This window comes from Rhinichthys klamathensis, unplaced genomic scaffold (genome assembly GCF_029890125.1).
Source record: "Rhinichthys klamathensis goyatoka isolate OS25496 unplaced genomic scaffold, OSU_Roscu_1.1 h1tg000109l_1, whole genome shotgun sequence".
In the NCBI taxonomy this organism is placed as follows: domain Eukaryota; kingdom Metazoa; phylum Chordata; class Actinopteri; order Cypriniformes; family Leuciscidae; genus Rhinichthys; species Rhinichthys klamathensis.
Genome location: NW_026606647.1, coordinates 327,871 through 343,587, shown reverse-complemented (window position 1 = coordinate 343,587; position 15,717 = coordinate 327,871). Strand labels below are relative to the sequence as shown.

Sequence of the window (15,717 nt, the reverse complement as noted above, 5' to 3'; positions counted from 1 at the left end):
TTTTTTTTTTTTACTGAACCCAAACTTTTGTATTTTACATATTTGTTTTTCATAGTAGTAAAAAACTACATTGAAAATGTGACTGGCACAGCTCAACGTAAATCCCTGCACGGGCCTCAAATCTAGGCCCTAGCCCGGCGCTTGTCTGACAGCTTATTGAAATTCTCGGCCGAAGTCCGGCTGGAGCCCGTGTTTTTTTCCTCTCCCCGTTACACAGCATATAATACTGTTGCAGCCATTAGAATAGTTCAGGTTTGATTTCAATGGCAAAGTAGTTATATTTCTTTTCATTTCTTTATTAAGTTCAAATGTTTGAAGCATTTTTTTGCTTGTTAAAAAAATAATAATAATTTAAACGCCCAGTGGCCGACAGTGAGTTGACCACATGTTTGATCCATTTAGCCTCTCAAATCAACACTTGACTTGCCTACAATACAACCCATATAAAACACTTCAAGCATATCACAATGTTAGTTTAAACATTTATTATCACCACCACCACCACAGTAAAAAGGCATTTTTGACAAGCTGAGGCAGGCTGCTCACTATGGCGCTAGCAAACGAAACGGGCTATACAATCTGAAAAAAAATAAACAAAAAAACAAAAGCAGGTTGCCTGACCTTATGCCTAGGCTATGCATTAAAAATCAAGGCTTCACCACAGAACATGGCCATTCATTGTTCAAGAGTTTCCAACAGTTAGATAAAAAAAAAAAGAAGAGTCCAATCCCAAACGAAAAATGAGACAGCCTCCTAACATAGCTACAAAAAGAAGAATAGTCTCTAACAGAGCATTGTGAGAGAAAAAACACAGCATGCCATCCAGTGGAAGGTTTCAATCCAGTTCTCATGGGCCTTTTTTCACCTGGTCACTTCAAGCGTTTTCTCTGATCGGAAAAGACCAAGTGTAAATGCCCTCCGTAACACTTTCGAGATGGATTAGTTCACTTTTAAAAGTATAATATAATGCACTTTACTGGCTACCAAACGGTTCAAGGTCCAAATGACAGTTTCAGTGCAAACTGCAAACTGTTCAAATGGCTTTAAACGACACCAGACGATGAATAAGGGTCTTATCAAGGAGAGTCACACAGAACAGAGCGACACGAGCATGTGAGCTTATAAAACTTAAACTTTGTTATTTATTTTTTAAATGACCGATCGTTTCGCTTGATAAGACCCTTATTCATCGTCTGGAATCGTTTAAAGCCCTTTGAACAGTTTGCAGTTTGCACTGAAACTGTCTTTTGGACCTTGAACCGTTTGGTACCCAGTAAAGTGCATTATATGGAGAAAAATCCTGGAATGTTTTCATCAAAAATCTTAATTTCTTTTCGACTGAAGAAAGAAAGACATGGACATCTTGGATGACATGGGGGGTGAGTAAATTATCAGCAAAAGTTTTTTTAAAAGTGAACTAATCCTTTAAATCCAATCACTCAAACCACTTCAGGTGGTGGTCTGGGACGCATTCCAGATGAAACTGGACAAGTGTAAATGAATCTGGTTGTTGAAACCACATATGTAAATTTTTACTTTAAGCGTGTTATAGGCTATATGACATGCTATAGCCAGATATGACAGTGCTACTGCAACACGCATTGCCACAGAAGAGTAGCTGAGTAGCTCTTCAGCAAGTCAACGCGAATAAAACAAAGTAAATCACAGATGCTCAAAACACAATCATCTTCATTAGAAGTAAGGAGACTAAATGATCTTACCAGTGCTTATGCCGCTCTCTCTCCTATTGCAGTCTCTAATCTTGAAATTAGCTGACGATAAATAAAATGCAACTCGTATCTGTTGCTTTCATTGACGTGAACTCTGGTAAATTTGCATAGAGCACGGGAATTGGTTGCATTGGATTTATATTCGTTTTGCGGAGACACATTTATGTGGGAAAGTGTAAATTTTAACGTTTTAACAAATCAGATAGATGCCCGATCAGAGAAAATGCATGAAGTGACCAGGTGTAAAATGCCCTATAACTCTTCCAGCTGCGCTGAAGGCACGCCTGCTGCTACTGCTGCTGGCAGGAACACCAAACATACATGGTCTCGTTTTGTTTTCAGCAGCGCAGCACATCTTATAGTTTCTTTTAATTAATTAATGTCGAAAATATAAAAAGAAAGAGAAGCCTAAAACAGATGCCCTGTGCGTGTGAGCTTTGACACGAAAATTGGGCTAAAGCCCAGCCCAAGGGGCGTAAATAAGTAGGGTCCTGTGGACTCCTAAATGTCATTGTATTGTGGGTGGTTGTCAGGTTGTCGCTAAGTGGTTGCTGAAATGTTCTAAGTACTTATTAGCTTGTTCTGAGCGGCTGTTGGATGGATGCTTATTGGACCAAGTTAAAAAGTTAGTCAAAATCCCCAAGTATGAGGAATATGACTAGCAAGCACCAATGATATGTTTCTAAAAACAAGAAGAGAGAAATCTCTTCTACTTGTCTGTAAAAAGGCAGACAAGGGCAAACCCACTGTACTCTCAGAATGTGGCCCACCGTAGATAAACATCCTCACTTGTTTGTTTTGGGACAAAGTGTCAGTAATCACCATGGGGACTGCAGTTATCACAGGCAGCACAGAACCCTGAGGAAAACCACACCACACCACAGAGAGCAGGCAAAGAGCAGCACACCACACACCCACGTCAAGAACCCAGCCCACACACAGAGAGGAAAAATCAAAAGAAGAGAAAGAGCAGGAGGAAAGGGATTGAAAAATACTGTGATGGGACACTAGGTTTGACTAGGTTGATCTAGAACATGCAAAAAATAAAATACAGTTTGAAACATGTACATGATTTCTTTTGAAATTTGTTATGGACTTATGATTTAGAAATAATCCCAATATTTAATAGGATTCCAACATAACAAAAATATCCTTTATAGTGGGAAATGTATGTTATACAATTATAGGTCTCTCTCTGTGTGTGTGTGTGAGAGAGAGAGATACTTACTTCAGGAACGACTGAAAATCGTCAAATACAGCTTCACATCCTGGCCATTTACAGACGCCGTGACCGTAGAGAGGGTGACTATGAGGTGAATGATCATCCAACGCTGATCTATAAGAAGAAAATTACATTACTGTGATATCCAGACTGCAAATATTTGACACACATACACACATACGCATCATTGGACTTTTATGAAAGAGGCTAAAGAGTAATTAATCTCCATAATACTACTAGATGTAATATTAATGGCTTATCCACTAAAATATGACAACTAATAAAGGAACCTTCCCCTTCAGCAAAAAACACGGCAGCGTGTTGTTTTATTGACACAGCACAAAATCTCATATGACCACTGACTTCTACAGGAAGATTTCCCAGCCATGTGATCTCTGTTTGTCAGCCTATCACAGCCCAGTGCTGGCCAATCAATAGCCAATTATAGGTCTCCTCTGATGCACATGGAGGAACGCTTTGATCAGGGCAGCACGGGGCTCTGAGAGACAGCATGTCCTTTAGCCCTAACCACTGAACCGTGGCCCCTGCCGTCCACCTAGAGCAACAAGTGTTTCCCACAACAGGAAGCTCCCAAATCCATCTGGATTGCTCCCGCCAAGCACAAACAGTAAACACACCCCACCTGTTATCAATTTATCCGCTTGCACAGGATCATCAACAGCTCAGTACAGCACACTTTTATATGAACTACACTGCAGGCACTATAAAGCTTAGCTGCGAAGATTTTTTTTCTCAATTTCAAAACCCTCATTATCTCCAATTATCAACATTTAATAACTATTTTAGGTTTTTTTATCAGTGCAAGAATGAAATAATAGAAAAATGGGATTTGTCAGTGAAAGACAAAACATGCATGAACGTATGCATATTTAGGCTTTAAGGCTTATTTAAAAGCAGTTGCCTTAATATTTATGCCTTATGTCATTTTTTTTATAAAAATGTATGTCAAATATATTACAATTTCTTTTTAAACAAGAAATGTGCCATGCCACATCTTGTTTAAATTCCAAGACGACATTAGTTATAGCATTATTAATAAGAGTTAAGTTATCAAATGCCTAAGGACTTGTGAATCAGGAAACACGGCTCATTTTAAACAATGGATGACCAAACAGTTTTAAACAACTCAGAGGAAGACTGACAGACTACAGGGGTGTTCTTTCAAGCCTGACCTCATTTATTCCAAACAAAAAACAATAAAGATTGAGTCAAAGCTTGTCAGTGATCTTGTCTGTCTTTTGAAGTGTGTGGTAATTTTGGTTTTTAGGCTATTATCTTGTAACAAGCAAAAAGGTGACATTTTGGATGCAAGGTGAAGTAAAAATGGCAATAAATAATAATAATAATAAAAAAACCAGCACATCAAAATCACCACTACATGTGCATTTATACACTTGATCGGCTCTTACAGCACCAGCCCAAATGCTTTCCTGTGAGGCACCACGGCTCTGTCATATCATCTTTCATTACATTATGGTTTAGGATCGTATTATCACGCACTGAGCACCTAAGTATCATCGCTGCTGACCTAACGAAGAAGAGAGGTCTGACGTCTGGAGAGCTCAGACAGGAACTGAGCACTTTGTCACAACACTATTACTCTCCCTCACGTCTTCATGTGGGGAGAAATCATCAAAGACACACTCCTCCTCTAAGTCTACTATCAAATCCCCAGACCCCGACTCAATCCTTAAGAGTATGCCCAACCACACGGCCCCCTCCCAACCCCCCAAAAATGTTTTAATTATCATTTGCAGAGTTGAAGATCAATTAAAAGGGAGGTTAAGGGGCTCGTTTAGGGGGGCAAATCTGATTATTTATCTCTTTAAAACAAATTGTCTGGGTTTTAATCCCCCTGAGCGTAGCATTCCTAAAGGATTCTGGGAGGAGAATGAAGAGAGGTGACTCAAACTGGGTCCCTTCCATTGAGGAGAACTGAAAACTGCTGAAATGGAACAAGGTGTCTCTATATTTGTTAAATGAAATAATAATTTATGTATATATATATATATTTATAAAAAAAATATTATTATTATTTTTTCATTTAACAAATATAAACACACCTTGTTCCTATATATATGAATATATATATATATATATATATATATATTAGGGGTGTGACGAGACGCTTATCTCACGAGACGAGACTAGACACGAGATTGGGTTCACGAGAACGAGACGAGACGAGATTTTTGCACAATTTTTCAGAAATCCTCAATGACAAAATTCATGGCTGGAAAAATAGTATGCAGGTGCATTTTTCAATGTTTTAACTAATAATCTTCTAATGCATGTCATTTCAGGTCTACTTTATGAGTATGAATTATCAAATGCATTGAAAGAAAACAATATTCAAGCACTGTAAAAGGTTTTTATTGACTGGCTTTTCTCCTGTATAATTTCACATTAGTCTCTTCAGACCTTACTGTACATTTAAGAGCTTTCAGAACTTCTGATTGAGGCTGTGTGTGACCTCCTAACTGAACTCCTTTTAACACACATTTAACAGAGAAATAAAAACCGTATAAATAACAAAAATAAATAACTGTTTTCTCTTAGTCTTATTAAGTGCAAACAATAAGTGCGAGTGCAACCATAATCAAAGTTAGCACACAGACTCTTTATAATTGTTGTGAAATTGCGGTTTTATTTTGCACCGGCAGTTATAGGGTTAATGCGGTGAGTTCGGAAAAGGCCGAGAGAAACGAGGCTGTTTGTCTCTACAGTTGTTCTTGCGTTCCGATTATAAGTTCAGAAACGGAGCCTCCCTTGTCTGTTGTCCTTTGTACGTTACAGTGCTCTCTCAATATTCGCAGTGCCAACAGAGACCAGAGCCGCAAATAAACAGTCCAGAGATGGGTATTGGGAGACGGATTATTTTATGTATGCAGCCTAATTTGTGCGAAATGCACATCAGGGAGCTTGTGTTTTGCTTTCACTTACAAATTCGTGACCGCGCGTATAGGGAGCAGCGGTGCTGAGCGCGCATTCTAAATGATAAGACATTTACCAGACGTTTAGTCTGTTGCGCAACGAATCCTCCGCCATCATCACGCGATCAGTGAACTGTGATTCGTGCTGCACTGATTGCAACGGCAACTCGTGCTGGATGAGCAGAGCAGACTTTTGCATTAGTTTATAATGGTTTTTATTTTTTTATAAAAACAACAAAACGATAGTTTAGGCGAATGTGAGTGTAGCGGTGGAATATTAATGGGGATATCGCGAGACAGCTTTTTCACTCGACGAGAAATCTCGTCATATTTAGTCTCGCGAGATCTCGTGGCACGAGATCTCGTCACACCCCTAATATATATATATATATATATATATATATATATATATATATATATATATATATATATATATATATATACACATATATATATATATATATATATATATATATATATTCATTCATATCTTTTAGACCCTGACTAGAAAAAAAAGAGGTATGGGCCTGTTGGTTTTTGGTCAGATAGCCGACACCTCATTTTCAATCACCTTAGAAAGGTTCACACAGGTCCATGAGTGTTTTTTGTCCCTTATCTGAGCGCCGATGGGTCGGGTTGACTGACACGTTGAAGGCTTTTATCATATTTGGGTGTGTATGTGGTGGATGTCTCTGTGCAGGCACCAGTGGGAGCCGATGGAGGCTGCTAAAAGCAGGGTAGCATCGCGTCTAAACATGTACAGAGTGATTGAGTTTCTCTCTCCTTCCTTTAAGACGGAAGTGAAAAGACAGTGAATGATGCCGCTGGATGCACTTAAGGTTTTAGTTGCAGGCGTCGCAGCGACTGGCCAGATTTTATATGACACATGAAACGGCCTGTGCGGTGTTTAAGACCCCGGCGGTAAACCAATCTGAGAGAGCTAGAGCAGAGCAAGTCCATCAGCGTGCAGCCGCCCGCCTGTTTCACGACAAGAGGGACTTGGGAAAACCACATCAATTAAAAGTTCATTAACGTTCGTGTGCGAGGAGTCCACATTTCATTCCATCGAGCAATGGAAATCCGTAGATGGATTAGAAATCAGTGTTATGTTTTCTAGGAGGCCCATTGGGTGTGATGAAGCATGTTTACAAATAAAACTACAAAGATATTAATGCTACATTGAAAATTATCAAAGTGCTAAGTTATTAGCAGTGTCGCTCTAATTTGCCTTTGCATTTGAATAGTAATGATTTGGAAGCATTTCTAGCACTAATGCTGCAGCTAACGGAGGAAGAGAGAGGGCTGATCACCTGCTCCTTTTTTCTGACAGATCTAAGATACTCAGTCTACAAAACGCCTTCTTCACAGCATGGGTGCTAAACTGCTGTTGACGTCTTCTTTAATCTCTGACACCGAACGAGAGGCAGGGAGAGAGAAGCAGTGAGCTTTCCAACATGTCTTTTTGAGTGTTTCAAGCCTGCTATGGCACGAAAGGGGTTGTGGTGCTAGAGGACTGGATGTTTGTGCACTTTGAGGAAAAGGGCTGATAGACTGGAGAAAAAGAGCAACTAAAATAGAACAAGCGAGTATACGAGTGAGTTTCTCGGTTTCAAAACATAGTGAGCTGCCTACCTAGACCTAATTATTCAATTAGGGGGAATTTTCTGTCCACTGGTATGATTTCAAAGCAAAAACAAAACAATAAACAATCATTCTAGTTTTAAAGAGTAGATCCTTAAACCTTTTCTTCAATTACATTTTCCACTCAATAAAAAAAGTTAGAATGTTAGCCAAAACTTTTAAAGATGTTTTAAATAAGTAAAAATAAAAAAAAATTCTAAAGTGCTCCTTAATGAAATATTACTACATATGCACACAATTAATGCAGCATTATATGTATCATTCATCGAGAAGGCAATCCCAGAATGCACTGCAACAACCTCAGTAAAAAATCCATCCAAAGTGCAAGAGAGAAACATTCATTATAAATGCTTATATTTCAGGGTAGGCGATTTATTCCAGAAACATTTTTGCTATACTGGTTAGGGTTAGAGTCTCATCACATCCTGATAGAAATCACTAAGTTAAGTGGTCGAAATATGTATATATCTCATCTGAGGAAGGCGTAGGACCATAAAATGTTCGTCCAATCACTGCATTCGGTCATTATTGTGTGAGTTGAAGTTCTACGCTTAAAGCATTGTGTCATTAGCGTAGCAACATGTTAACGTTGTAAAGCTGTTTTGAAACAGTAAGGCTGCTTTGAAACAATCTATATTGTAAAAAGCGCTATATAAATGAAGGTGACTTGACATCAAAACAAAGCAATAGAGATTCAAGCCTCTTATTTGTGTGGCACAAATGAATGAACGAGAGAAAGAAAGAAAAAAAAAGAAAGAAAGAAAGAGAAAGAGCAGCTTGTATGAGCTCTACAGCATCAGTTACATCATGGGCAGTTAAATAACCCTGACACGTTGAGCAAACCTGTCATGAAATCCATTCTGCTCTACACTAGTACATAAGCAGACAGACATGTACATGAACTCTCCCTTTACCTTCGGCTAGAGCTTGTTTTGCAGCACTAAATGTGTTTTCATTCGCATTGCTTTCATAATGACACGTTGGTTTTGATCAGCCAAATCTGAGTCAGATGTGAAAAGAGAGAGAGACAAATAAATGAGCTCACAGTGCCTGGAGGCTTCTCACCAGCGGTTCAAAGATCAGGCCTGAGCACATGAAAACAAGCAAATGTGTTATAAACCAAATTAATCTCTTCCTTAAAGACACAGTGATGCAACGCTTCCTCCAAATAAATCTTTAAGTGTCAGGGCTTTAAAGAGGCTTTACAGTATTTAGCGAAGTTGTGCTGTGTTGTGCAACTGTTACTGTATTAAATTAACTGCTCTTTATTTGCCACACAAAATGAATTGATTAGGCAAAAGATGAACTGTTCTGATGTTAAACCGATATAAAATATTTACAATATAACTATTTAATATAATTTACGATATTTAAGATATAGGAAGCAGAATAAATATATATTTTTTAAGTTCTACATAAATAAATCAAATAAATCAATCAGAAAAAGTAAAATATCCCTTGAACTGCAATACAGATAAACCATGCCTGTTGTAATTCTGTAATAATTAAAAAAGATAGGAAGCAATTTTAATTTCATTACAGTAATCTAACCTTTCTAACAGCACCATTCTCTTAGGTGTATGACTGGAATTCCCTGATGAACAGGATTGAGTAGACAGGCCCGGTCCTTAAGGAAAATTCCAAGGTACTTAGAGGCAATAAATTACAATTCATTTGCAGGAAATGCCCTATTGGTACCTGTCCATCAACTCGGCTTGCCTTGCAGCCATTTCCACCTTCAGAACTCAATCCAACTGAATATATAGAGAGTTTAACAAGAGTTAAATCTCAAACTGTGCTCCGATTTGCCAAGAAACCAAAGTCTGCGACCAAAAGTGACCTCAAACTCTTCTCCTCCAAATCTCCCCAAATCTCAGGTTAATGGCTGTGCGATCTTACCCCTCTCTCTTAAGCGAGTGGCTGATGTACTGGCCGTTGGTGGATCCATGCTGGTTGTGGTTTTTGAGGGGAACGGGGGAGGGGGACGACAGGTCCAGACCCCGGTGACCGTTATTGGTCGCGCTGTTCTCCTCCTTCACATAGCTGTTTGTCACCTCCTTCCACAGCTGCTGCAGTTCGACTGGAATCATGCCTGCCACAAACAAATTGGATAATTAAATCAATTAACAGCTAATCTGGTTCTACTCATGGCATAATTAAATAAAAAACAAGGGCTCAGTAAACAAAAGGGGGCATTAATTATTCCACTACAGGCTGATACGCAGCGCCTGCCCTCTCGCTCTGCCATTCTCTCTCTCTCTCTCTCTCTCTCTCTCGCGCTTTTCCCCGTACGTGCTTTGCGAAGCGTGTTTGTGTACAAAAATTCCCTGGCATTCACGCACATTTCATGCTTGAAGTAAATAATTAACATACAGACAAGGCATGAAATCTGAATAATCACCATTATTTCTCTGACAAGGAAGTCAGCCAGTTCTTTCTCACACACACAAAACAAGACCACAAAAACATCCCTCTCCATGAGAGAGAGAGAGGGAGAAACTGAAAGAACGAACAAGCCCCCAGGGTAATACTCTCGAAAGCATGTTAATGTGCAAAATGCTTAAAGTTTTGCACCGCCTCCAATTGACACAGACGACTTAAACCTCATTTAACAAGTCAAGCACACTGCGGCTCATACGTCCTTTGAAAAAAGAGAGAAGAAGATAAGTGGGAAGAAAAATGGCTTGAAGACAAGATGTTGCCTCAATTCTGTGACAGACACACACAAACACTTACATGCACACCCACATACGCAAAGTGTTTCATGTAGCTGACTGTACAACTCAACGCTAGCAGGCTGAGAATTAGAAAGGACTAACAATGAAATTAGCCCATTGGAGTGGCCAAGGACCTCCCTTATATTTAGAAGTGTTAAATATCAAAGCTATGAATTATATTTGTTAAATTTCCATATTAAATAATATCATTTTTCACATCACACACACAACCACTTTGGTAAGATTTTTTTTAATGTTTTTGAAAGAAGTCTCTTATGCTTGACAGGTCTGCATTTATTTGATTAAAAAAATACAGTAAAAATGGTAATATTGTGAAAAAGGATTACAATTTATAATAGATTTTCTAATTTAAATGCATTTTAAAATGTAATTTATTTTAGCGATGGCAAATTTTCAGCAGCCATTACTCCAGTCTTCAGTGTCACTTCAATGTTGAAAACAGTTGTGCTGCTTAATACATTTGTTTAAACCGATAATCTTTTTTTCAGTCTTCTTTGAGAACTTGAAAGTCTAAAACAACAGCATTTATTTATTTTGCAACATTATAAAAGTCTGTCCAGTCACATTTGATCAATTTAATGTGTCCTTGCTGAATAAAAATGATACTTTCTTTAAAAAAAAATCTATCTGACCTTAAACTTTTGAACAATAGTGTATAATATAAATATATACACAGAAACACACAAACACATTTGGACACATCTGACTACCATTATGTTGCTTCAGGAATAGGTCATGTGAATGGAACGCTGAATGAATCGCACCCACTGTGTGACTTTATACATTTCTTGGTATGTTTTGTGAAATTAAACAGGAAGGGGCTGTTTTGGGCGGTGGGGGATCAATCGCTTAACATCACAATTAAATCGATTTTCGAAATGAGTGAAAGCAAATGGAGAGCAATTTTTGTCTTGGTTATCTTCATTCATCTCCTTGTTTTCCCTCCTCCTCCCCCGTCTCTCTCTCATTCTCTCCCTCATAATAATTCTCTTTACAGATACCAGAAGTGGCCTCTTTCAAGCGCTCCAGCGCAATGCATTTGTGCAAGAATCGCTTAGTCTTAATTTATTCCTGTTGTGGCAAAATAACGGCGAGGTGAAGATCTCAATACGATCAGCAGAAAATATTTTTAATTTGATAAGCTACTAAAGATTTTAATTATGTCAGTAATGGAGAACAGTAAGCTAATGAGGCGGCTAAGACTCCAGAGAGAGAGAGACAAAGAGACCGAGCGAGAGAGACTAAAAACTGTGAAATGAGTCTGGTAGGACTGCCATAAATTCGCACAAGATCGTTTGCATATAAAAGAGCCAGCGGAAATTATTGCAGGACGAATCAATAACCTTCCCACGTGCCACGTGGCATCTCTAGCTTCCTTGGTTTTTTTTGTGCCATCTTGCAGTGTTTTAACGTCCTCATGAAACTCTGACGGCGGTGTCCGAAGGTATCGACTTGCTTGTTTTTTTGTCTTTGCTGTTGTCATTGTGAGGGAGGGAAAACTTGTCCGTGTGGATTCAAGAAGGTCATGGCGCTGGTGATTGTTTTTGGGTTTGGACATAGAGGAGAACAATCATTTTCCCCCCACTTGGAGCGCAGTGACAGTGTGCGATGTATTTTTAGCCGACGTGCTTGACAGGGCGGCCCACTCTCCCTCAATTACCCACAAGTCCAGGTGACCCCGACACCACTGTTTACTGAAACGAATCCAAGCCGGAGGGGGGAGGGGAGCTGATGAGAGGGGTAACAGAGTGGGACGAAGCTGTCTTGTTGTGTCTGACACCCCATATAAGCCTTTTTCCTCTGCAGGTCTAAATCTCACTCTAAGCCTTGGTTTATATCCCGTATCTATCTTTTTCATAGATGCATCTCCCAAAACTGTCTGCATATATCTTCACATGACCTCTCAACCAATCTGGCAAATGTTACAGCATTATCCTCATTTAGTAGCCGATGATGGATGTAACATTTCGCAGATAACACATAGCATTAAAACAGTTCTTTGTCCTTAAATCCGTCTTGCAAACTCCAGATCGCTTTAACGGCCCTAAAGTCATTTTTCAACACCGCACCTCCTCTCATTAAAAGCCAAAGATACACGCTTGCGCTTTTAAAAAATGGATGTCATTGAGACGTTTGACTGATCGCCGGCGAAGCAACTCAATTTTTACCGCAGCAGGTAGCGGCGACACCCAGACAGGGGCCCCGAACTCTCGCTTCAACCTTTTCCTGTCCTTGTACCCCGGTACCCTGGTGACCGTGTTCGAGCAAGCGGAAAGTTGATTTAAGGTTCACAACCACATTAGTTGTGGCCCATCAGCAGCCCGGTAAAAAATGCTGTCGCGCACTGGGGCCGCGGAAATCAGTGACCACGTCTTCCTCGATGAGACTGCCACGGCACCACTGGGGGCAAACTGACACTACTATTAGTTTATTGTTCTGTGAGGCAGAGATCTTCTCTCCCTCCTGTTAAAGGGGTTATGATCACTGGGGCCTTCGATATGCAGCCCTTAGGCCTAAAATATGTTCCTCCCTAATGCTACAGAAGCTATTAAACAGTGCCACACTGCCAGCCGATCAATCACTGCCAGCGAGGCCGGACGAGGGGCCGGAGTCCCCTGATGGGTCTGAGCGCACATCGCGCATCATGCCTGGTCACATTCGCTGCTTTCATATTAGTGGCAAATTTGTCTTGTCGGTGTCCTGTGGCCCTTGACTGGACAACTTGACAACTAATGTGCGGCTGGGGATGAGAATGAACTCCAGAACTTGAGGGATTCACAACGTGTGTGTAGGAGAGCACAGATTTAGACGAGAGCGCGCTAATAGTGGAAAATGAGGTACAAACACAAATCCGGCAGCCACAATGTAGACAACCAGGACTCTTCTGCCTAATCCCATTCTGTTCACACAAAGTTGAGTTATTTACAAGAGTGAAAGCAAATGTATTCAAGAAAAGGTTTAACCTCATGTACCACGAAGGAATGTTTTTCCCAATTTCAGCTAAATTGGATGGATTTAGTCAGCAATTTAGTCAAAATGTCAACAATGGATCCCTATCGATTTATTCATTCAAAAAAAGATAAATTAAAACAAATTTGCACCTAAGTGTTTAAAAAATAATAAAACAAAACTCAAGTCACTAAAAATAACTTTTTTAGGCTATATTATATTTATATCTCAAAAGGACACAAACATTTTTTTTGTTTCAACTATCAGAATCCGGAGTGACTCCTGTATTGCGTACATACTCAGAATGACAATTTAGGGGATTCACACCATATTCTAATATGGTTGTTTCTAAAACTTTGCATTGTGTACGTGGGACAAGTAAAGAAGCCAGAACTGGTTTTACTCCACCAAATACACCTCATCTCTCTGCCTTTCTTGAATATTCATCTGCTCTGTTTGTTTTCTCACTCTGTAACTCACACTGCTAAGTCCTCTGTTATTTTCTCTCTCTGGACCCCGTTTATGATATTCATCTCCTCAAACACATTGTTCTAATTCATAGCAGACGTTCAGCTGACCCTCTCCAAAACTTCAAAGTCAAAAAGTCAAATAAGTGATATCTCAGATGTCTGCGCCGTGCCAGAGAGCTAGATAGCACGCTTGTAAACAGGGTAGAAATCGGGTAGAAAATGACTGGATGTGCCTGTACATTAAACGTGAAGCCGTGATGTAAAAAGATTTTATTCACGCATCAAAGTCAGAGTCTAATAAATAAGCCAATTTCAGCCCATGTTGCTGGCCGAGTAATCTTACTTAGTAGCTTGCCCAAGCACATAATCACCACGCACACATAAGGAGGTAACATAACTTATCACACCAATGCTAACTACTTAGCTAACTACTGAATATTGTAGATTATATCTTGCGAATGGAAAACTGGGCTGCTGGAGCATGAAAGAATGCAGTGGAGTGTGAAAGAAAAAAAGGTCATCAATAACTTTTAACAGTGAAGCAGAAAATGTGCAGGACACACAAACACATACTGACAAGTTTTTTAATCAGGGTATGAAATTACCCCCTATGCCAGTCAAATTTGGGCCCAATTTTACCAGTCACTGTGCCAGGCGACCTGTAGGACATCTCCGACTGAGGTTTGACAAGAAACGCTGCTAGTTAGAGGCAAAGACGCACACACAGAAGAAACACATCTGATTATATTGATGAATAGAAAAATCAAAAGCCTAAACTTTAAATAAATGTAAAATTGGCTAATGAAATTGGGCAAAAGTTTATTTTGTACTCTGGCTTTAACCACCACTTTTGGTTTTAACACTTAACCACCAATTCAAGGAATCTGCCACGGGCTATTACAGTTATTCAATCAGATTAATACTAGACAGACAGGTTCTAGGAAATTAGGAAATAATCTATCCTTTACTGCCAAGTAAACGTATTATATATCTATACAATATCTTGTGTTCTGCAGAAGAACAACAGCATGTATTCTCTGTGTTTTTCATTACTGCCCTCTGATTGGCCATTACATGCTTGCCATGTTCCCTGGATAACGACTGCTCGAGATGTCATTCAATCACTTGTTAAATAAATAAAATTGTTCTTCAATGAGATGGCCTTCTATTTGACACTAGCCTATGGCTTCGCATTGTAAAGCATCGCCTCGCCCAGCCCCAGGGCAACGTGGGTATGTGGAGTGGCTCAGCTTTCCGACTATGCCCTGATCAAACAATAACAAGACTAAACAAACACAGTTTGTATTTGCGTGTTACCCAAGCACCCCCCTCCCCAGCCTTTATAGAGCCTTATCTTGTTATGGGCTTGTTTGTCTTAGCCGGAGAGAGTACAGTCAGTTTTTGAAAGAAAGAAAACAAAACTCAAAACAAAACTGATATGAATGCAGTCTTTATTCTGTTGCTGCTCCTTAAGTAAACATGACAAGGAAAATAAAGCAATACACCTCCTGGAAAAACACCTTTTGACTCACTGACTGCTTGTGAAGTGATTAATCTTTGACTAGTTTAGTGGGTTGAAGTTAGAAAACAATGGTGCTAGTATGTTTAGGGGCTGACGAGGAGCCAACATAAGACAATAGAGATAAAACAGAGATATTTGTAATGTACATATATCAGAGATATATGTATTCAAATAGTATATGTATTTTAAAATAGTTTTAAATGATCTGGAGAATGAAACATCGGGCTGTAGATGTTTCAGCTAGTTATGTATTTGATATTGAAATTTTATTAGAGTTCCTTGTGTGTGTATATATATGTGTATGTATTGTTGGATGTTATTTGTTACACTCAAACGTGCTGTGTCTGTCAGTTTTGGCCAGGACGCTCTTGTAAAAGAGATTCTTAATCTCAATGTGCTTCTTTCCTGGTAAAATAAAGGTTATAATTCAATGGAAGAGTGAAAATCTAGGACACATTTTCTCATTCTAAAAGAGAAAAGCAACAGAAACT

General features: G+C 39.3%; 1 protein-coding gene across 10 annotated transcripts in view; it reads right to left on the bottom strand.

Moving 5' to 3' along the window:
- foxp1b (forkhead box P1b) overlaps positions 1–15,717 on the bottom strand; it is a 199,016-nt gene that overhangs the window by 21,130 nt on the left and 162,169 nt on the right. For all 10 annotated transcript variants that reach the window (XM_056253697.1, XM_056253693.1, XM_056253699.1 and 7 more), the window contains 2 exons: positions 9,447–9,639; positions 2,959–3,066 (listed from right to left, as the gene is read on the bottom strand). In XM_056253697.1, the coding sequence (XP_056109672.1) occupies positions 2,959–3,066; positions 9,447–9,639 (301 nt within the window). The remainder of the gene's footprint in view (positions 1–2,958; positions 3,067–9,446; positions 9,640–15,717) is intronic.